At 39.0% G+C, this 23,457-nt stretch overlaps 2 protein-coding genes across 5 annotated transcripts; both read right to left on the bottom strand.

Annotated features, from left to right (window-relative positions):
- Nucleotides 1-510: 510 nt before the first annotated feature.
- LOC145068973 (uncharacterized) lies at nt 511-4,354 on the bottom strand. 4 transcript variants are annotated; one of them, XM_079015934.1, is made up of 8 exons: nt 4,252-4,354; nt 4,099-4,150; nt 2,887-3,153; nt 2,658-2,776; nt 2,428-2,521; nt 2,057-2,335; nt 1,140-1,477; nt 511-976 (listed from the first exon to the last, which is right to left on the bottom strand). In XM_079015934.1, the coding sequence occupies exons 3-8, from the start codon at nt 3,041-3,043 to the stop codon at nt 779-781; spliced, it is 1,185 nt and encodes a 394-aa protein (XP_078872060.1). In that variant the 5' UTR covers nt 3,044-3,153; nt 4,099-4,150; nt 4,252-4,354; the 3' UTR covers nt 511-778. The 4 variants fall into 4 exon arrangements, with proteins under 4 accessions (XP_078872060.1, XP_078872062.1, XP_078872061.1 ...); XM_079015936.1 differs by having other exon boundaries at nt 2,887-3,144; nt 4,252-4,348; XM_079015935.1 differs by having other exon boundaries at nt 2,887-3,144; nt 4,099-4,346.
- A 3,084-nt stretch (nt 4,355-7,438) lies between these two features.
- Nucleotides 7,439-9,537, bottom strand: LOC145070907 (transcription/mRNA export factor). Its single transcript, XM_079017859.1, has 5 exons — nt 9,412-9,537; nt 9,213-9,303; nt 8,956-9,050; nt 8,285-8,361; nt 7,439-8,001 (listed from the first exon to the last, which is right to left on the bottom strand). Coding segments are annotated over exons 1-5 (339 nt in total). The 5' UTR covers nt 9,414-9,537; the 3' UTR covers nt 7,439-7,927.
- Between the last annotated feature and the right edge of the window lie 13,920 nt (nt 9,538-23,457).

A 23,457-nucleotide genomic window follows, 5' to 3' on the forward strand; every position in this document is an offset into this window, starting at 1 on the left:
TATGTTTGCCATAATAAAAAAATGTAAAAACTAAAAAATCAAGCATATTAATTACGAATTCTATATATTTGTTAAATGAAATATTTCCGCTTTTAATAGTTTTACATCATTAAAATTTTACATTTATTTAAAAAAAAAGAATAAAGAATGTAAGAAGTGACCATTTCCAAAGTTAAACGAGAGTGAGGGCCAAGATGAAATATTTCCCCTTTTAGTAATTTTATATCATTATAATGTTATATATTTATCTACTAAGTACCAGAAGTGGAACTTATCTTAGAATAATATGTTTTTAATTTCTATAGGCTTTCATTCCAATATTCATTAAAACCAATACAATGACTACTTCACAATATAATATAATTTTAAAAGACAAAATCATGGAGCATTAAATTTTTCTAGTGTTTTCAAAAGATATGAGATTTAAACCTAGAATCTCTTATAAATTCTCAGATTCTTACTTACCACTAAATTACACTCATCTAAAAGTATGATAGAGGAAATGAGAGATGAGAAATACACATATTGTAATTTAGAACAATTAAATTACCACACATCCCAAACAAATCCAAACCTACAAGTTATTCCTTGACATGAGAGATGCAAACTAAAACAAATCAAAATCAAAACAAGACATTCTCTTTTTTTTTCTTTTTTTAAAAAAAAAAAAGAAAGAAGACTCAAAGCAGTAGACAAAGCAGACTCCTGAAATACAAACTGAAACATTAATTTATCCATGAAGGTCTCAAGTCTGAATGATTATTTGTTTTGTTTTTTATCAGGTTTCAAAAGCTAAAGGACAAATTGCTGCAGCTATTTTGTCTCTGAGGTTAAACTTCTTGGCAATTATAGGACGCACATCTTCCACTCCTACCAAACTTTCCAAAAACGGCAATAAAGAAACCAACTCTTGATCTGAACGATCATCAAACCAGCTCTCTATCGGTATCCCATTGTCAACTTGGAATCCAAATGCCTGATTACAACATATTCCAAATTATACCAATCTAATTTTCAACATAGAGATTATTCAAACTACAATGCCTTAAAGTCGAATGAAAGTGAATTAGCATTTCTTGGAATTTGAATTTTGATAGAATGAGAAAAAGAAATTAAGAATAAGAATGAATTGAGTATACCTGTGGGGAGTTATCGATCATGACAACACGTGCTAAATCACGACCAAGAACAGATAAATCTTTGAGGTAATTGCCTTCAAAGAAAACACAGGATTCACGATACACACGATGTCTGAATACTTTTCTTTTTGGATCCAAGACATTCAGGAGCTGTTCAGCATATATGCTTTGACTTGCAGTAAAAATAATAATCTCAAAAAGTCCAGCCACCCTCTCCAAAAACTCTTTCAGGTAAGGCCGACAACGAACATACACCCTGTGATCTTCAAGATTAAAATTCACCAAAAATGTGAAATCTGCATCTTCACATGCTTCCAATGTCGAATGCACCAATGTCTCTGTAAATCAACAACACCTTAACTAATTTACTCTTTTTACCTTACATTTCTTTATCATCCATAATATGTAACCATAAAACAAAGCATATATGTTGCTATTATGGATAAAAAAACTAAATATATATCAACTATATTATCAAAAGTAAGTATGTTGATATTATTGGTAAAGAAAATAGAAATGCAAGAATGTTGCTACTTCCTGCATTTTGCCCTTTGTATATTGGCAAAATGCCATAAAACCCCTTCAGTTTGCAGCTTTTTGTCGGTTTTACCCAATTAATACCTCGAATTTGCAACTTTTTTTTTCGATTTTACCCTTTTTGCATGGTAAAACTGAAATTTTTTGCCAAACTTAAGGGCTTTTATGAACCAGAAAAAAAAAAAAAAAAAAGGGGTTAGACCAAGCGTTGGTGCAAAATGTAAGGGCTTTAAGGGTAAAATTGAAAAAAATTGCAAACATCTGGTTTTAAAGAACCTAAAGGGTAAAACGGACAAAACTTGCAAACTGAAGGGTTTTTATGTCATTATCCCTTTGTATATTAGAAAAAGTAGATTGGTTAAAAAAAGTAAAATACTGACCATCCAAATCTAGGACAAGGGTAGTTGGAGGGCAACTTCGTGTTTGTTTGGGAAGTAAGATAGGCCTGAATGATGGAACCACAGAGGCTAATTCTGGCAAGTTTTTTATAAAAAAATATGGATCAAATTCATCGTATTCTTCGCATTCATCATCTTCCATTTGAACATCGGATGATGTATGATCGTGTTCATGTTCATGGTCATCTTCATCAACACATTCTAGCTTTGAGTCTTTCATGCATTGGTATATGGCTGACACTTCACTTGATAGACCACATCCTAATTATGTATCACAAATAAACATATTTTATGATAATAATATTAAGTTAAATCTGTTTCATGTTCAGCAAAATAGCAGTTTAATTATTTACCTCCATCTACAATTTCTCCTTCAATATTTCTGGAAACATGGAATGCAGGAGAAAATATGGTTCCATTTGAAAAAGATTCTGTTGTCTCACATCCCTACATCATATCAAAAAGAAACACTTTCACTTTTTGAGAATCCATAATTACAAGATACACTGCCATTTATATTATGATGATGAAAATGAAAATGAAATCCAAAAGTCAAACAACAAATGGACAGATATATGATTACCTCAGAATCCACAGACATGTTGATTGCAATATAAGAATCATTGTCCAAACACATGCCTCTAGCATTTAAATTAGTTGCATCAACATTCTCCTTGCTATCCTTTGTGTAGGTGGCTGCTGCTAGTTACAAAAGATATAGATACATAAAGCATCCGAATTTATAATTATAATCCTCAGTGAACAAAAAGTAATAATAATGTCAAAAAATAAATGAAGAGTAACCAATTAACCTGGTTTTTGTTTTCTAGCAGAAGATGTAATCATCTGAGAGGCTTTGTTTTCTTGGTTGTTGACATTTTCAGGCACCTTCTTCTGAGTTTTTGAAACTTTTGGACTAGCAAGAGCTTTAGAAGAATTTCTTCCCATTGCTACTTTCTTGGTTTGCATCTCAAACTTGGGAAAGAACCAGACTCAGATGCTTAACAACTTCAATTTTTTGGTTTATAAGCTGTGATCTTCCACAGATTTTCTGACTGGCATAAAGTTGCCTAACACAACTACAGGAAAGTGAATGATAATAATCAATCTAGTCATCAATATGGAAGTTTTAATTATTTAAAACTTTGAAACTTAATGTAGGAACACAAATAAGACTCTTGATGATCTTAATCAAGGGAATCTTGATACCGAAATAACAATCACAAGATTCACAACTAGAACTTTCAATATATAAAACTAAATAAACCCTTTGAACGTGGTACTTAGTAGAAACACAAGTTTCATAACATAGCTTGTAAAAAATACTCAAACAAGATATACATTCATGACTTTCTACGCAAGCAGAAACTGCACATCCTTCACAAACCACAAGTCTTTGCAAAACCATTAATGTCTATTAACCTATAGATGACACCTTTTATCCCTTTAATGAAATTCATCACAATGTACTTTAAACAAATACTGATAGTACGATATAACTAGGAAAGAAATCCATGTAGCAGATGCCATTTGCTCAATAGCATCGGTGGATCTCTGCAACCCTCAAGTTTATGTGTTAAAGTCTCATTAGACAAGTTTGTTACTTTGACCATTTAAATAAAATGAAAAGAATTGCATGGGCAAAGAGAACTCAATTCCATACAAGACTTCTACAGCAATTTCTAAGAAGCAAGAACGCTAAATGAAAACTTTGTAAGTCACTCTACAGCTAACCCTACACAGTAAATGTCTACAGTACAAACGAAAATGAAAACGAGCAAAACGTTGAATCCAGAACATATGCAACAAAAATCAGAACTGAAAACACATAAAGCGACTACTAAACTTCAGATTTTAAACAATCAGAGCAAGCAGATAATTAAACCAACTGATTTTATCAAGCAATAAGACCTCGATTTCAAAAACCCTAAAAACCCTACTTTCAACAAAAAATCAGCTACAGTAACACAAACAACACATAAAGAAAGCTAATTTGAAGTATTTGCATTCTCAAATCACCATACCTGATTCCAGTTCGATCAGTCCCGCAGCTCAGTAACACTTCGCAACTGGTAACTGTCCGAACAAGGCGAATTGAACCAACCGTCAAAAGAAAGAAAACGATGCGATAAATCAAAATATATACAATCCAGCTGAAAACTTTTGAATATTATTACCAAGTAACGATTAAAAAGCTTCAAAAATTGGAAATTTTCCCTCCAAAGAAAGAGAGGGAAACTAAAAAGACGAACGAAAATTTGGGTCTGATAAAAAGATTTTAGGGGAAAATTTTATTTATCCTTTAATTTATAAAACACAAACGAAATGGTCCGAAATTAAGAAGCTCCAGTGCGCTCAATCCTTATTCGCATAAGAGACGCGTGCAATTCACGGGCGATTTGGTGTGATAAATAGCAAGTTTCGAGCGCGTGGATTACACAGCCTGCGATATAGGTATTAAACATAGTTGCGAGTTTTCAGGGGCATCAAATTTTGCTATTTCTTTTCCTCTTCCCTGAATTTTGGTCTGGTTTGAAAGTCGTCTTTTTTTCCATGTAATTTACAATTGAACCCCAAATTTTATCTAAACTAAACAGAATTTACCCTTAACCTCTTTTTGCTAAAATCATACAGAACAGACAGTTTATAAGGATCATAACGGTGTAGTTGTGTTGATACTTGAAACAAGTAATTTTCAGGTGCCATCAAAATGGGTCGTGTTAGTTTGACTTGCAAATATTGTTTTGTATATTCTTATGATTTCATAACAAAATTATATAAAAATGTGGTTATAAGTATTATAAAAAAACACTATATTTCTGTACTTATTTATATATTTTGAAAAAAAATCCTTGCAAAATAATTCTCAACAACCAGATGTCAAAAAAGAAAATCTTAGTTTTGAAATGCTTCATAAGCTTAAAAACTTAATAAAAAAATCAAAAACTTATCTACGACCAAAACAAATGTACATAAATTAGTGCGGTGGCTCCTGCATTGCACTGGGTTTATTAACTACATTTTTTTCATATAATTTTTCTAATGTTCTCTTGCATAGGGAACATTTTTTTAAATTTGTTATTAGACAGTGACTTTTTTTCTAGTTGTATGAAGGTAGGAATATTTTTTGTGATTTTGTTTTTGTTAGAGATTATTTTGGTATTTTTGTGAAAAGTGAGAACCATTTCTATAATTTTGTGAAACACAAGTATCATTTATGTAAATCTGCTAACAAAGAGGTCCATATCTATAATTTTATGAAACATAGCCATGTAAATTTATTACTATTAGGAACGAAAGGGACCATTTATGTAGGTTTTTGAAATATAGGAAGCATTACTGTAAAAATAATTATGTACATGGACCTATTCTATAAACTACATGTACGGTTTTGTAATTTATTTTTTATAATGGGATTATGTTTGTAATTTTCTAATTAAACATGACTATTTTGTAAGTTACAGAGACTATTTTTGTAGAAAAAAAAAATTAGCGGACTGTATTGGTAAATATCCCAACAAATGTAAAAACTTATAAAATTTTATATTTTACAAAACCCCATTTTCCAAATGAAAAAAAAAAAATTACTTTGTGCAACTGCAAATCTATTATTACCACGAAGAATACATAAAATGACACAAATAGAATCTATGACAAAATATTGCCTGACAAATCAAACAAAATATTATAAAAAATAATAATAACACTTGAATCCATGGGCTATATTAAATAGAATCATACGACAAAATCTCGGTTATATTTTCAAGATATGCAGATCCAAGTCCAACCATTATATCCCGAAATCCCACAACTTGCCTAAGATAATTACAAACAGAATCCCAGAGTATCATTAAAAACCACAGCTACCCTACACAAAACCATAAAATCATTTTCTAAACAAATTGTATTTACTGCGTTTCAATATTAGGTGTTATCATGACATTGAAATGCAATAAGTTAAATTAATATCAGAGTCTTATTCGAGATATAAGTGGAATTAGGAGTTGAGTAGATTAGAATTAGGAATTAAGTAGATTTGCCGTTCTTAAAAAAAATAATAAATAAATAATTATTAATAGCTCGTTGATATAGGAAATGATAAAACTGTCGTGTCCTAACCTGTATTTGATGTGAATTGGATAAGACTCAATCCCAGTGATGTCGATACGAGAAAAACTAATTATTTATCCAATAAAAAAAAATGAAATTTTAGATTGAGTAAATTACACAAATGGTCCCTATGGTTTGAGGTAATTTGCACGTTTGGTTCATAACTTATTTTTTTAACTCGGAAAGTCCCTACAGATTGTTTTTGTTACGCATTTGGTCTCTGTCTTACCTAAAAAGTCTATTTTTTCATTGATTTATTAATTTATTTAAATAAAATGGAGTAGACAAGGTAAGATAAGATTAAGTAAAACATGGACCAAGCGGACAACGAAAACAAATAGTAGGGACCTTCCGAGTTAAAAAAATAAGTTAGGGAGCAAACGTGCAAATTACTCAAACCATAAGGACCATTGTAATTTACTCTTTTAGATTTTACAAGATAATGAATATACATTTAAGAAATATGGTATAAACGAATTAAACATACATAAGTTTCCAAGATGATTTTCAAAAGGATAAATAAAGGGAAAATGACTCTTGAGGATAATTAACTTTTGCGTTTGTACTCATTTGGTCCCTTTCCTTTTTTTTGTATTCAATATACCATCGAACTTGTTGTTTGTGTTCACCATAACCCTTTTGACCGGCTTTTAACCTGTGATAGCCAGCAAAGGGTTATGATGAACACAAACAACAAGTTCGATGCTATATTGAGTACAAAAAAAAGGAAAGGGACCAAATGAGAACAAATGCAACAGTGGTTACCTTCCTGGTTCATTTCCTTTTACTCATTTACAACAAATCCCACGTCATCTCCTACTGATATTAATGACTTTATGAGATTCATTTTTGCTTCTCTTCAAAACATAACCCACGAAAAAACATTATTCATACATGTACAACTTTGTAATGCACTAGAATATTTATTAGGAGAATCTTGACTAAGTAGGCGCATTTCATGACTACATTTACATTTCCAATCAAATGATTTATCGTATCATGAATTCTAGACAAGTCTACAAACGAGTGGAATCATAAATGTTGTGATTTTTGAGTTTACTTAGCTTTAAGATCGAATTCATGGGATAAGATACAACATCAGTATGTATAATATCATGCTGCTTTTGTAGACACATCACCATAATATACCTTGAGGTAAACGTTTATGTTGATAAATATATCTCTCATACATAGTTATATCCTTTTGCAGAGAGGTATCGACAGCTAACCACAGTAAGCATAACATAGACCATGTTTTAACAAGGTTACCCCTTTGAAACTCTCTTCATATACGTTATAGCCAAAGAAGGTTGTCGTCTTTGATAATTTTACAACTTTAATTTCATATAACTTTTCGGGGAAAATGACTCAGAAGGGTAACCAACTGTTGAGTTCGTTCTCATTTGGTCCATTTCCTTTTTTGTACTCAATATACCAACGAACTTGTTGTTTGTGTTCACCATAACCCTTTGACCGGCTATCACAGGTTAAAAGCCGGTCAAAAGGGTTATGGTGAATGCAAAGAACAAGTTCGATGGTATATTGAATACAAAAAAAAAAAAAAGAAAAAAAAAAAAAAAAAAAGAAAAATGGACCAAATGAGTACAAACACAAAAGTTGATTACCCTCAAAAGTCATTTTCCCATAAATAAAATAGTTTTTTTTTAACTACACAAATGTAAGTATTGCAAATGATATTACATGAGATTTCGACCCTCAAAACATTTCACAATCGCAATGTAATCAAAGAGCTGCTGATTGAAGAAAAGATCGAATTCTTTGCAATAGCTCAGCTTTTACAGAATCAGGAACAGCAGCTGCATAAAAAAATACTCAATTAGGTGTTTTTTTTTATTTTCAATGAAAATTCAACTAGTGTATTCCGAAAAGTTGGATGATATTTCATATCTCAAAAGGAGACAAAGAAAAAAATATTTTACAGAATCAAATCGATATAACCAACTGATTTATAATGATAATGATAGGAAAACATATATAATCGTTGAAAGCTTTCCCAATAAGAAGATATTGTTGTTTTCATGTAATTTTTATGAGATAAAATATGAATTAGTGGAAGCAAACAGAACAAGCATAACTCACCTCTGCCTTTTGGTGTAATGAGATGAACAAGGTCATCAATAGTTACATTACTCCTTCCTTTCTTCCTTGTAAATGATCTGTCATAATTAATTAAAAGGAAATAAAAAAAACTTATACAATTTTAGGAAGCATAATCTTATAAGTCAATTCATCTATCTCAATACTAAGCATAGAAGTTCAGAAATCTGATACTTAGACAATTGTACTTGAAATTTCATTCTAAAGTATCAAGAAGCTAGTAAAGAAAATAATTTGTAATGATGGAATTATGAAGCACAATGGTTTGAAATTGAAATGCATCTACTAGTACTTCAATGAAATGTGCAGTTCTTGTTTATTGGCCCAAAAGAAAGAGCTTAGGCACATGGTTGTATTAAGGAACTGAAATTCCCAAATTCACAGCAACATGTCTTGTTGCATGATGTACAAGTTATTACCTACACCATTTCTTTGATTTTAGGAATTCAGCTCTATGATAACAAGTAACCATGGTTAATGACATTATAAGCAATCTTTTGGGAGAGCTCCCAAATACCATACTTATACGACCTACAAGGCTACTTATTCCATTCTTTAATCTAAGTTTGCTTTCACCAGTCACCACTGTATGTGCAGAAGAATAACAGAGTGGTCGATACACACACACAGAGGGAGAGGGAGGGAGGGAGAACCTGCAAAGTGATTTCATTTCATCTTTCCAACCACACTCGATAAGCCTTTCCCTCAGAAGCTCCTTCAATCGTTCTTTCTCGCCACTCTCAATCAACTATAACAATCCAATGAAATCACAAGTACACATAAGAAAAAAAGTAGCCAAATTAATGAATTGCTCTCTCCAAGTCCCTATTCAGCGACTTAATTTGTTCTATTTTTCAAATTCAGCAACTTGATTTAAACAAAATTTCATGAAACTATGATTATATCGTACTTTGATGTTGATGATTTCTTGAAGAGTAGGTTCTCGATCATGTTCTTCCTCCTCTGCGTCTGGAGTGGGCGGGCGTTTGATCGAAGACCTCCTAAATTCGTACACAGAAAATTAAGTTAAGTCAAATGGAATTGATCCAAGTAACATCCATCTCGAAATTTGCATTGCGTTAATGATCAAACCTACGATTAAAACTTACATTTTTTCTATTGAAGCTCAGTATCAACCTAAGAAAACCTTCAATAGTCCGATCAGAAGAAAGTCCGACCACCAAAAGTTAGGGGTTGAAAAAATTAGGGTTGATCCATGGTGGCAACATATACTATTATCATATTATTTTTTTTCATTTTAAAAAATATATATCTAATAGACTAACACAATCGATTTTTATCATTGATGTGATTTGGTCATTAAACATTTTTTTGGGCAATAGATAACTTACAAATTGCATTTCATTAATTCACTTCTTTTAATTTTTAACGGATACCCATTTGTCGAGCCTATGTCAATTAAATCACTTCTTTATGTAGCACATGGTTTTTGGTACGTATTCTTTTATTATTTTTGCATTTTTGGTCTTGGACTCGGCGAGTTGAAGGACCAACTCGCCGAGTAGAAGCGGGATGAGATGCGGGGTATAAGCTGTGGACTCAACGAGTCGGTCCCGGACTCGGCGAGTAGGCCGTGTTTGGACAAAAACCCTAATTCGAGGGTTTGCACCCTATTTAAACACCTTAACTCGGCCTCCTTCGTCCCATTTGCTCCCAGAAGACCCCCATAGCAAACCCTAGCCGTTATTGAAGCAATGCATTTGGAGTGATTTTGGTGTTTTGTGAACCAAGGAAGGAAGGAAAAGCTTGAAGGATCAAGAGGAGGCTAGAAGGATCTGATTTTGGGCATCATTTGCAGTCTTCAGAAGGTATAAAGTCTATACCTTGTTAGTTCATTTGTTAGATCCCATTTTGTGGAGTTTTAGGGCTTTTCTAAGCCATTTAGGTCACCAACCATGATTGCAAGCATGGTTTGGAGTTGATGTTTCAGATTTAGGTCCTTAGAGGGGTTACAAGGCAGAAAGGAGTGGCTCTTGCACTCAAAGAAGGCCCCATGCTTTGAAAGAGCTTGTTTAAGGACCTTTTGGGCTCAAAGTCCCATGCAAACACGTAAAGGTTGTAACTTTATGTGCTAGATCGATTGTAGAAGCATAGATCTATCTTTTGATCAAGGTGTGACAACCAGAAACTTCTAACCCATGTAATTGATCCAGCACTAAAACTTGAGTTCATTGTCTTTTATTAAATCTTGTGGTTTCATTGAGTGCTCTAGACTTAGTATAATCTAAGATATGAGTCTTAGGAAGGGTTGGAGAGTGTTTAGTATCACAATATCGGGCCAAGCTCACTAAATAAGGTGTGTGCGGCCACACACTTGTGTGTGCGCCCACACACCTGTGTGTACGGCCACACACCCAACCGCAAACACCCTCAACCTCACACCCAATTCAATTTATGGATGGATACTCCTTCATTCATTCAATTAGATGTTCTCTTCCCTCTCTCTACTTTCTCTCTCTAAATCATCAACCAAGAACACTTGGAAGGCTTCATAATCGTGATCTACTCCATCTTCAAGCTAAGTATAGTGGTAAACACTTGGATCCCAAGCTTAAAACTCATTATGTTCATCATATTCATCATCCCATGAAGGTGTACGGCCGCACACCTTCATATGGGGGCAGCACACATTCAAAACTCCCAAGTATGAAGAGCATACACTTCGAAAATCAACATATGGACTCAAATGAGGAGTGTACGGCCGCACACTCCTGTGTACGGCCGCACACACCCTCTGTACGGCCGCACACTCTTGTGTGCTGCCTCACACACACTCCTGGCCGCACTCCCCAGCCGCACACTCATTTTCAAGACCATACACCCACTCTAATACCCATATTTGGCCCTAAACTTGCATAAATCATTAAGTTTGGATCATAGGACACTTATTCTTAGTAATTCCAAGCCCTAAGGATGTTTTCCCATCATGTTTAGTCATGAAACACCTTAGTTCTAACTCATTTATGTGCCGTCACATGAAAAATAGGGGCCATAGGAGTTCAGGGCATCCGTTGACACTCGAACTATACATTAAGCGGTGAGTTCATACCCCTACCCTTTTTCACTGTTTTCACTGTTTTCAGGGGGAATACAAGCAAAGTACAATGGAAAATTGTACTTAAAACTTGTTTTACATGTGTATGTTTCAAAACTTATATGTTTTTAACACTGATAACCACAACTGATAACTGTTTGAAACTTGCAGGGTAATCATATACATCATTTGTGAAATTAGTTGTAAACTGTTATGTTTTATTTATTTCACAAATGGTTTTCCACATTTTACCAGTTAAAAGCATGTCATTAGAACCTTTGAACATAAAACTTCGTACACTGTTTTGTCCTCGGTAACACTCCACAGAGATACGCGAGTGGAGGATTATCATATTATTACTAGTAAATTTGTTAGTCCTATATAATTGGAGACACGTCCTCGGCGAACACTCCACAGAGATACGCGAGTGGAGGACTGCACCCGTAACCAAAATCTCTTAGATAGGGAGCGTGACTTGAGTGTATAGATCTATACGGGGCTGACTACCCCACACCTGGCTGCTAGCTACAGCCGAACCGAAATGGTTCAAGGGCGACGAAAGTCATAAGGTGATGTGGACTACTTATTGCCATATCTAGTCTATTGTATGGTTATGGAACTCGCAATTAGGATAACAGAGATTTACATAATAGTAATAATAAATAAAGTAATTAATTTACTTTGTAAATATTAGTTTTATATACGTGTTAAAATTAATACATTTCACAAGATAACCAGGTTTTCAGAATACATCTTTCACATTTGGTAACCAACATTCAGGAAAATATGGGATTTTCCTGGGAACATTTGTACATAACCAGAAAAGTGTAACAAACCAGATAACTTACATTTCATAAGAGTAAACATGTTTTCAGTGTATAACTTTACATTACGTTTTGGGAATCAATAACCAACCTTTTAAGAAAATATGGGATTTTCTTGGTGTGTGTAACATTTTCAGAAAAAGGAAAGGAAACTTGTACATTTTTCACAAAACAAAATCGCTTATGAACTCACCAGCATTATGCTGATTTTCAAACTGCTTGTATTCTCAGGTCCGTATTAGACAGGTACCCGATGATTCCTTTTTGCAAAGACGGAGTGCGTTGAAGACTTGTCTCGTTTTGTTTATATATACTATGTATCACACCTGTACAACTTCACTTTCAAACAAATGTAAACTTTATTATATGTAATGTAATGATTGATTACTTTACTTACTATATGCATTGGATTTGATACTCAACATGGATTCAACCCCGAAAATGTTTCCGCCTTCGGTTTTCGAGGTGTGACAGATTGGTATCAGAGCCCTTGTTTATAGTGAATAAAGTATACCAAACCTTACATGGTATAAAACTATAAACACTAAAGGGCCTAAGTGCTCTGAATTAAAAGTATCTTCAAACTATAAGTATTTTCAAAAGTATACAAGTATACCGAACCGTCGAGATCCGTAACTACAAGTAGAACAAAACATAAGTAAATGGGTGTTGTGTACTGCGGTTAAACCTGGGCAGTTAGGTAGTCATGTCTAGGATCAATATAGTCTGGCCAACTATATTCATTCGAGACACGGCCAACATGTGCTTGGGAGTGACTGTGGTATGCGGCATGCCTAAAACTTACCCTAACACCACAAACATTGAGCCAATGTCGTAGCGAATCATGAAATACTATGGGTGTATTTCTCGAGCCAATCCTTTGTAGAAATCCTCGTTCACGTATAGATCCTTGATCATTCTGTTAGCAATAGTTTACCTGCTTTGATAACTCTTTCCTGCTTTATCGCTTATTCGGAATATATATCTGTCATATCTCTCGATTCGATTCAGAGGACTTATCATCCTCTCTTTCTTGATCTTATTAGATCAAGATGCCTCCAAGAAAGAGACCCAACTCAAAGACCAACAACCCTCCGCCACCACCTCCTCCTGAATTTGACCCCGTGGTATTTCAGGCAGCTGTTACCGCCGCGGTGGCAGCTGCTATGTCTCAATTGAACACCGGTGGTTCCAGTGGTTCGGGAGGCGGTACTCAAACTCAGGATCAAGAAAGCAATAAGGGACACCGAAAGGAGGGTTCCTATAAGGACTTCATGAATGCGAAACCAACATCCTTCGATGGCACTGGAGGTGTCGTTTCCTTATCCCGATGGTTCGAGAAAATCGAATCCATCTTTGAAATATGTGCCTGTGCGGAATCTGATAAGGTCAAGTTCGCAGCCTGTACCTTCATTGATAAAGCCTTGACTTGGTGGAATGGCCGAGTCAAATCTCTGACCCTACCCGTAGCCAACGCCATGGGCTGGGAAGCCATGAAAGAACTCCTGATAGCCGAATACTGTCCCTGTGGTGAAATGCAGAAACTAGAGCATGAGCTCTGGAACCTGAAGATGAAGGGTTCCGATATTGCTGCATACACTTCTCGATTCGATGACCTCGCACTTCTCTGCCCGGGATTGGTCACTCCTGAAAGTAAAAAGATAGAAAAGTTTATCTGGGGGCTGACCCAGCCAACTAAGGGAAACGTCTTAGCTGCACGTCCGGATACCTATGATAGTGCCAAAAGTTTAGCCCAAACCCTAATTGATCACAGTGATGACGTCGAGGAAACCACCACCGCTCCTGAACCGACCAAGAGGAGTGGTGAGAAAAGAAAGTTCTGGAAGAAGAAAAAGGATCAATCTTCCCAAGGATCCTCCAAGAGACAGCAGATTGTAGCAGTCCATGCTGCTACTACTCCCATTGCTGCTGCTTCTGTTGTGGGATCCACAGCTCCAACTCCTACTAGCAGATATGCTGGTAATCTCCCTTTGTGTGACAAGTGCAAATATCACCACAACCCCGGCCCCTGCCGAGAACTATCTTGTACCAATTGTGGTAAGAAGGGGCACACGGTCCGATTCTGCAAAGCTCCGGCCCAATCGGCCAATCAATCATCTGGAGCAGGCGTTGGTCAAGCCTGCTATAACTGTGGAGAGGTTGGGCACTTTAAAAGGAACTGCCCCAAGAAGTCAACAATTGATAATACCGGTAGGGTTCTAGCCATAGGACGGGAGGAAGCAGTCGCCGATCCCACTTTAGTCTCGGGTACGTTCTTTCTCGACAACTCATATGCTAGTATTCTTTTCGACTCGGGTGCTGAAAGAAGCTTTGTTAGTCATTCGTTCAAACATAACCTAAAACATAATCCCCAAACTTTAACTGAAATGTTTACCATCGAGATGGCTAACGGTGAGAAAGAAAGCGCCAGCGAGGTGTTCATAGGTTGTACTCTTACCCTAAATGACCATTCATTTCCCATTGATCTAATGCCAGTTTACATAAAGAGCTTTGATGTCATCATTGGCATGGATTGGTTGAGTCCCAATCATGCTGATATCCTCCGTTTCGAAAAAGCCATCCGTCTCAACCTTCCTTCGGATCAAACTCTCTTAATCTATGGCGATAAACTCAGTCCCACTCTTCGTATCGTTTCCTGCATCAAAGCTCAAAAGCTCCTAGGAAAGGAGTGCATTGCATTCTTAGCCCATGTAATCAACGAGAAACAGGAAGTTAAAGACCTCGCGAGCATCCCCAAAGTCTGTAACTTTCCTGATGTATTTCCCGAAGAGCTTCCAGGAATTCCTCCCGAGCATCAGGTCGAGTTCCGTATTGACCTAATTCCTGGAGCTACCCCTGTGGCAAAATCTCCGTATCGCTTAGCTCCAGCAGAAATGCAGGAGTTATCTAGCCAACTCAATGAGTTGCTCAGTAAATGATTCATTAGACCGAGTTCCTCGCCCTGGGGAGCTCCGGTATTGTTCATTAAGAAGAAAGATGGATCCTTTCGGATGTGTATCGACTACCGTGAGCTGAACAAGTTGACCATCAAAAACCGATATCCTCTTCCGCGAATAGATGACCTCTTCGATTAACTCCCGGGAGCCAGTTACTTCTCCAAGATAGACCTTCGGTCAGGGTACCATCAGCTACGAGTTCATGAGAGTGATGTGTCCAAAACGGCTTTCAGAACTCGTTATGGACACTACGAATTCGTAGTGACGCCCTTCGTTCTAACCAACGCACCGGTAGTGTTCATGGACCTGATAAACCGGGTGTGTCGTCCTTATCTGGATAAGTTCGTCATTGTGTTCATTGATGACATACTTGTCTACTCCAGAAGCAAAGAAGATCACAAACAACACTTGAGGCTAGTGTTGGAAACCCTTAGATCCCAGAAGTTGTACGCGAAATTTTCCAAGTGTGAATTCTGTATTCGGAAGGTAACTTTCCTCGGTCACGTGGTACGCAAGGAGGGTATTCATGTAGATCCTTCCAAGATTAAAGCGATAGAGAATTGGTCGGCACCGAAGACACCCACAGAAATCCGGCAATTCTTGGGTCTCGCCGGCTATTATCGGAGATTTATCCAGAACTTTTCCAGAATCGCCAAACCCTTAACCACTCTAACACAGAAAGGTGTATCCTTTTGTTGGAGTGAAAAGCAAGAAACCGCATTCCAAATATTGAAGAAAGCTTTGTGCAGTGCACCGGTCCTATCCTTGCCCGAAGGAACAGTGGACTTCGTTGTTTTCTGCGATGCGTCTAATCAAGGCTTAGGCTGTGTGCTTATGCAAAGAGGAAAAGTAATTGATTATGCCTCTAGACAGCTGAAAGCACACGAGGTGAACTATACCACACATGACTTGGAATTAGGAGCCGTAGTCTTTGCATTGAAGACTTGGAGACATTATCTCTACGGAACCAAGTGTACGATCTTCACTGACCATAAGAGCCTGCAGCACATCTTTGATCAGAAAGACTTGAACATGAGGCAACGACGATGGGTAGAACTACTCAGTGATTATGAGTGTGAAATCCGTTACCATCCCGGCAAGGCCAATGTAGTAGCAGATGCCCTTAGCCGAAAGGAGAGTTCAAGCCGAAAGGTGAAGACCCTGACGATGACCATCCATTCCAACTTATCCATGCAAATCCAAGAAGCCCAGTTAGAAGCCCTCAAACCCGAGAACGTGTCAAACGAAGCCTTGAGAGGAATGGAAAAGAAACTTGAGATCAGAGGTGACGGAGTCTACTGCTTCATGGATCGAATCTGGATTCCAAAGTCCGGAGGATTCAGGGAGACTGTCATGGAGGAAGCGCACAAGACCATATACTCTGTTCACCCGGGTTCGAACAAAATGTACCTGGATCTCAAGAAACAATACTGGTGGCCAAACATGAAAGTTGAGATAGCTATGTTCGTGGGCAAGTGTCTAACTTGCGCCAAGGTTAAAGTTGAGCACCAGAAACCCTCGGGTCTGCTCCAGCAGCCCAAGATACCCAAATGGAAATGGGAGATGATTACCATGGATTTCATCACCAAGTTACACAAGTGTCCGAGTGGGTACGACACCATTTGGGTAATTGTCGATCGTTTGACAAAGTCCGCTCACTTCATTCCGATCAAATAATCATTCAAGATGGAAAGACTCGCGAGAATTTACATCCAAGAGGTAGTTCGACTGCACGGTGTACCTGCGTCCATTATCTCTGATCGAGATAGCAGGTTTACCTCTAGATTTTGGCAGTCACTCCAGAAGGCTCTTGGAACCAAACTAGACATCAGCACGGCATATCATCCTCAGACCAATGGACAAAGTGAGAGAACAATCCAAACCCTGGAGGACATGCTTAGGGCATGCGTCATTGATTTTGGAAATTCGTGGGACACACATCTACCTTTGATCGAGTTCTCGTACAACAATAGTTACCACACCAGCATCAGGGTTGCCCCGTTTGAAGCCCTATACAGTCGTAAGTGCAGATCCCCTCTGTGCTGGGCCGAGTTGGGGGACACACAGCTAGCCAAGAGTCGAGTCTCGGACAGTGCTCTCACTGGTCTTGAAATCATCTGCGAAACCACTGAGAAGATCATCCAAATTCGGGAACGATTGAAAGCTTCACGAGACCGCCAAAAGAGTTACGCTGATAACCGACGGAAACCTCTGGAATTCCAGGTTGGAGACCGTGTCCTGTTGAAGGTCTCGCCCTGGAAAGGCACGGTACGCTTTGGAAAGCGTGGGAAACTTAATCCGAGGTACATTAGACCCTTCAAGATCCTCGCCAGGATCGGTCCGGTAGCCTATAAACTTCGTTTACCCCATGAGCTCAGTAACATCCATCCCGTCTTCCATGTTTCAAATCTCAAGAAGTGCCTATCCTATGAAACCCTAGTGATTCCTTTAGACGAGATCAAGATCAATGAAAATCTCAACTTCGTGGAGGAACCGATCGAAATCATGGATCAAGAAGTCAAACGTACAAAGCAAAGCCGCATCCCGTTTGTGAAGGTCCGCTGGAATGCCAAGCGGGGACCGGAGTTCACTTGGGAGCATGAAGACTCGATGAAACAGAAGTATCCGCATCTCTTTCCAGATCCATGATTTGTATCTTAATTCTGAATTTCGGGACGAAATTCCCTCTAACAGGGGGATAATGTGACAACCCGAAACTTCTAACCCATGTAATTGATCCAGCACTAAAACTTGAGTTCATTGTCTTTTATTAAATCTTGTGGTTTCATTGAGTGCTCTAGACATAGTATAATCTAAGATATGAGTCTTAGGAAGGGTTGGAGAGTGTTTAGTATCACAATATCGGGCCAAGCTCACTAAATAAGGTGTGTGCGGCCACACACCTGTTTGTACGTCCACACACCCAACCGCAAACACCCTCAACCTCACACCCAATTCAATTTATGGATGGATACCCCTTCATTCATTCAATTAGATGTTCTCTTCCCTCTCTCTACTTTCTCTCTCTAAATCATCAATCAAGAACACTTGGAAGGCTTCACAATCGTGATCTACTCCATCTTCAAGCTAAGTATAGTGGTAAGCACTTGGATCCCAAGCTTAAAACTCATTATATTCATCATATTCATCATCCCATGAAGGTGTACGGCCGCACACCTTCATATGGGGGCAGCACACATTCAAAACTCCCAAGTATGAAGAGCATACACTTCGAAAATCAACATATGGACTCAAATGAGGAGTGTACGGCCGCACACACCCTCTGTACGGCCGCACACTCTTGTGTGCTGCCTCAGACACACTCCTGGCTGCACTCCCCAGCCGCACACTCATTTTCAAGACCATACACCCACTCTAATACCCATATTTGGCCCTAAACTTGCATAAATCATTAAGTTTGGATCATAGGACACTTATTCTTAGTAATTCCAAGCCCTAAGGATGTTTTCCCATCATGTTTAGTCATGAAACACCTTAGTTCTAACTCATTTATGTGTCGTCACATGAAAAATAGGGGCCATAGGAGTTCAGGGCATCCGTTGACACTCGAACTATACATTAAGCGGTGAGTTCATACCCCTACCCTTTTTCACTGTTTTCACTGTTTTCAGGGGGAATACAAGCAAAGTACAATGGAAAATTGGACTTAAAACTTGTTTTACATGTGTATGTTTCAAAACTTATATGTTTTTAACACTGATAACCACAACTGATAACTGTTTGAAACTTGCAGGGTAATCATATACATCATTTGTGAAATTAGTTGTAAACTGTTATGTTTTATTTATTTCACAAATGGTTTTCCACATTTTACCAGTTAAAAGCATGTCATTAGAACCTTTGAACATAAAACTTTGTACACTGTTTTGTCCTCGGTAACACTCCACAGAGATATGCGAGTGGAGGATTATCATATTATTACTAGTAAATTTGTTAGTCCTATATAATTGGAGACACGTCCTCGGCGAACACTCCACAGAGATACGTGAGTGGAGGACTGCACCCGTAACCAAAATCTCTTAGATAGGGAGCGTGACTTGAGTGTATAGATCTATACGGGGCTGACTACCCCACACCTGGCTGCTAGCTACAGCCGAACCGAAATGGTTCAAGGGCGACGAAAGTCATAAGGTGATGTGGACTACTTATTGCCATATCTAGTCTATTGTATGGTTATGGAACTCGCAATTAGGATAATAGAGATTTACATAATAGTAATAATAAATAAAGTAATTAATTTACTTTGTAAATATTAGTTTTATATACGTGTTAAAACTAATACATTTCACAAGATAACCAGGTTTTCAGAATACATCTTTCACATTTGGTAACCAACATTCAGGAAAATATGGGATTTTCCTGGGAACATCTGTACATAACCAGAAAAGTGCAACAAACAAGATAACTTACATTTCATAAGAGTAAACATGTTTTCAGTGTACAACTTTACATTACGTTTTGGGAATCAATAACCAACCTTTTAAGAAAATATGGGATTTTCTTGGTGTGTGTAACATTTTCAGAAAAAGGAAAGGAAACTTGTACATTTTTCACAAAACAAAATCGCTTATGAACTCACCAGCATTATGCTGATTATCAAACTGCTTGTATTCTCAGGTCTGTATTAGACAGGTACCCGATGATTCCTTTTTGCAAAGACGGAGTGTGTTGAAGACTTGTCTCGTTTTGTTTATATATACTATGTATTACACATGTACAACTTCACTTTCAAAGAAATGTAAACTTTATTATATGTAATGTAATGGTTGATTACTTTACTTACTATGTGCATTGGATTTGATACTCCAAGACGCAGGAGGAGCACAAGGAGCATCTGTGAGAGGTTCTGGAGACTTTAAGGAGGGAGAACTTGTATGCTAAGTTCTCCAAGTGTGAGTTCTGGTTGCGCGAGGTGCAGTTCCTTGGGCATCACGTCAACCAGAACGGGATCTCAGTGGACCCGACAAGGTGGAGGTCGTGATGAGATGGGAGGTTCCGAAGTCTCCATCCGAGATTCGGAGTTTCCTAGGATTAGCCGACTACTATCGGAGATTCATCCAGGATTTCTCCAAGATAGTCGTGCCCCTGACCAGGCTAACAAGGAAGGTCGTGGTCTTTTGCCGGGGGCCTCAGTAGCAGGCCACGTTTGAGACACTGAGACAGAGATTGTGCAAGGCGTCAATCTTAGCCCTGCCAAAGGGCATGGAGGATTTTGTTGTACACTGTGATGCGTCCATCTCAGGTTTGGGCGCAGTATTGATGCAAATAGGGCATGTCATCGCCTACGCGTCGAGGCAGCTGAAGCCTCACGAGGAGAACTACCCAACGCATGATTTGGAGTTGGGAGATGTTGTATTCGCCCTCAAGATTTGGCGTCATTACCTCTATGGGGTTCGCTGTACCATCTACACGGACCATAAGAGTTTGAGGTACCTCATGGATCAGCCGAATCTAAACATGAGGCATCATCGGTGGATGGACGTGGTAAAGGATTACGATTGCGAGATCCTTTATCAACCGGGTAAGGCTAATGTGGTGGTCGACACACTTAGCCGCAAGGTAGTGCTGATCAGGGATATCTGCCTGAGGATGACAGTGGTGACTCTGCTGTTGGAGCGGATTCGGGAGGCCCAGAAGGAGGAACATCGGAAGAGCGAGTGGATCGTGGGGCAGGTTTCCTCCTTCGACTATGACAGCTGAGGATTACTAACACTACACCGTAGGGTGTGGGTGCCATATCACACGGGTGTGCGCCAGGTTCTGATGGAGGAGGCACACAAATCTCGGTTCTCCATTCATCCCGGGGCGACGAAGATGTATAGAGATCTTCGTCTGGACTATTGGTGGCCCTGCATGAAGCGGGATATGGCATGGTTTGTGGAGCGGTGCTTGACCTGCAGGAAGGTAAAGGATGAGCATCAAAGACCTCACAGCAAGATGCAGCCGTTGGATATTCCACTGTGGAAATGGGAAGATATCGCGATGGATTTTATCACCAAGCTTCCCAAGACCGCGCGGGGAGTGGATTTGATCTGGGTCATCGTCGATCGATTGACCAAGAGCACATATTTTATCCCGATTCAGGAGAGCATCTCGGCCGAGAAGTTGGCCGACATCTATATCCGGGAGGTGGTGGTGCGGCATGGTGTGCCAGTTTTTGTGATTTCAGACAGGGATGTGCGGTTCATTTCCAGGTTTTGGAGGAAGTTTCATGATGAGTTGGGTACTCGTCTGCATTTTAGCACCACCTTTCACCCGCATACGGATAGTCAGAGCGAGCGGACCATCCAGACCCTGGATGATATGCTGCAAGCATGCGTATTAGACTTCGGAGGTAGTTAGGATGCCTACCTTCCATTGGCTAAGTTCTCCTATAACAATAGTTATCATGCGAGCATCGATCGTCCTCCCTTCAAGATACTATATGGGAGGAAGTGCAGGACGCCGATATGTTGGAGCGAGGTTGGCCAGAGGGTAATGGGGAGCACCAAGGTAGTGCTCAAGAAGACAGAGAAGATTCAGCACGTCCGGAGCAGGCTTCAGACTACTCAGAGTCGGCAGAAAAGCTATGCCGATAAGCACCAATCAGACCTGGAGTTCCAGGTCGGGGATCTGGTTCTTCTAAAGGTGTCGCCATGGAAAGGCGTTATCCGATTCAAGAAGCGGGGCAAGTTGGGCCCCATGTACATTGGACCGTTCAGGGTTATAGCTCGGGTGGGCAAGGTGGCGTATAGGCTGGATTTACCAGTCGAACTCAGTAAGATACACATCACTTTCCATATTTCTCAGCTGCGAAAGTGTCTGGTGGACGACTCAGCAGTGGTACCCTTGGAGGACATTCAGGTTGATGACAGCCTGAATTACATTGAGCCACCAGTGGCAATCCTCGACCGGAAGTTAAAGGATTTGAGGAACAAAAGAGTGGAACTCGTGAAGGTGCAATGGCAGCACCGGAAGGGGTCAGAGTGGACTTGGGAGCTGGTGGATGAGATGATGGAGCATTACCCCGAGCTGTTTCAGGATCGAGCAGCGGACTTCAAGGACGAAGTCTAAAATAAGTGGGGGAGATTTGTAGCACCTGGTTCTTGGTACATATTCTTTTATTATTTTTTCATTTTTGGCCTTGGACTCGGCGAGTTGAAGGACCAACTCGCCGAGTAGAAGCGGGATGAGATGCGGGGTATAAGCTGTGGACTCGACGAGTCGGGTCCCGGACTCGGCGAGTAGGCCCTGTTTGGACAAAAACCCTAATCCGAGGGTTTGCACCCTATTTAAACACCTTAACTCGGCCTCCTTCATCCCATTTTCTCCCAGAAGCCCCCATAGAAAACCCTAGCCGTTATTGAAGCAATCTAAGGCATTTGGAGTGATTTTGGTGTTTTGTGAACCAAGGAAGGAAGGAAAAGCTTGAAGGATCAAGAGGAGGCTAGAAGGATCTGATTTTGGGCATCATTTGCAGTCTTCAGAAGGTATAAAGCTATACCTTGTTAGTTCATTTGTTAGATCCCATTTTGTGGAGTTTTAGGGTTTTTCTAAGCCATTTTGGTCACCAACCATGATTGCAAGCATGGTTTGGAGTTGATGTTTCGGATTTAGGTCCTTAGAGGGGTTACAAGGCAGAAAGGAGTGGCTCTTGCACTCAAAGAAGGCCCCATGCTTTGAAAGAGCTTGTTTAAGGACCAATTGAGCTCAAATTCCCATGTAAACACGTAAAGGTTGTAACTTTACGTGCTAGATCGATTGTAGAAGCATGGATCTATCTTTTGATCAAGGGTTGTACATCAGAAATCGAGGATTTAGTGAGTGGATGTGACCAACTCGACGAGTCCATTCTTGGACTCGGCGAGTCCTAGGCTTCTGTCCCATATCAGTTAAGGGTCATAAGGACCCAGTTGAGTGTGGAAAGGCTTTAGGGGGGGGGGTCCCGAGGAGTGACCCAACATTCTGGACTAAGCCATTGTTCTGGAAGTTCATGGGAATCGGCGAGTGCATGAGCAGACTCAGTGAGTTCAAGGCAATCTTCTTAAGGATGAAGATGAACTCGACGAGTTGTTCATACAACTCGGCGAGTCAAGGACAGGACCTGTGTATCAGTTGAAGATGAACTCGACGAGTTGTTCATACAACTCGGCGAGTTGGATGAGGTTTCAGTCGATGAACATTTAGAAGGAAAACTCGTCGAGTCATCACCTAACTCGACGAGTAGAGACGGGTATAAGGACAAATGAAAGGATAGGGACTCGGTAAGTTGGCGATCCAACTCGGCGAGTCAGGTCAACTGGAAGTTGACTTTGACTT

The sequence above is a fragment of the Lactuca serriola genome, chromosome 8 (assembly GCF_051521515.1).
Source record: "Lactuca serriola cultivar US96UC23 chromosome 8, Lser_US96UC23_V15, whole genome shotgun sequence".
NCBI lineage: Eukaryota > Viridiplantae > Streptophyta > Magnoliopsida > Asterales > Asteraceae > Lactuca > Lactuca serriola.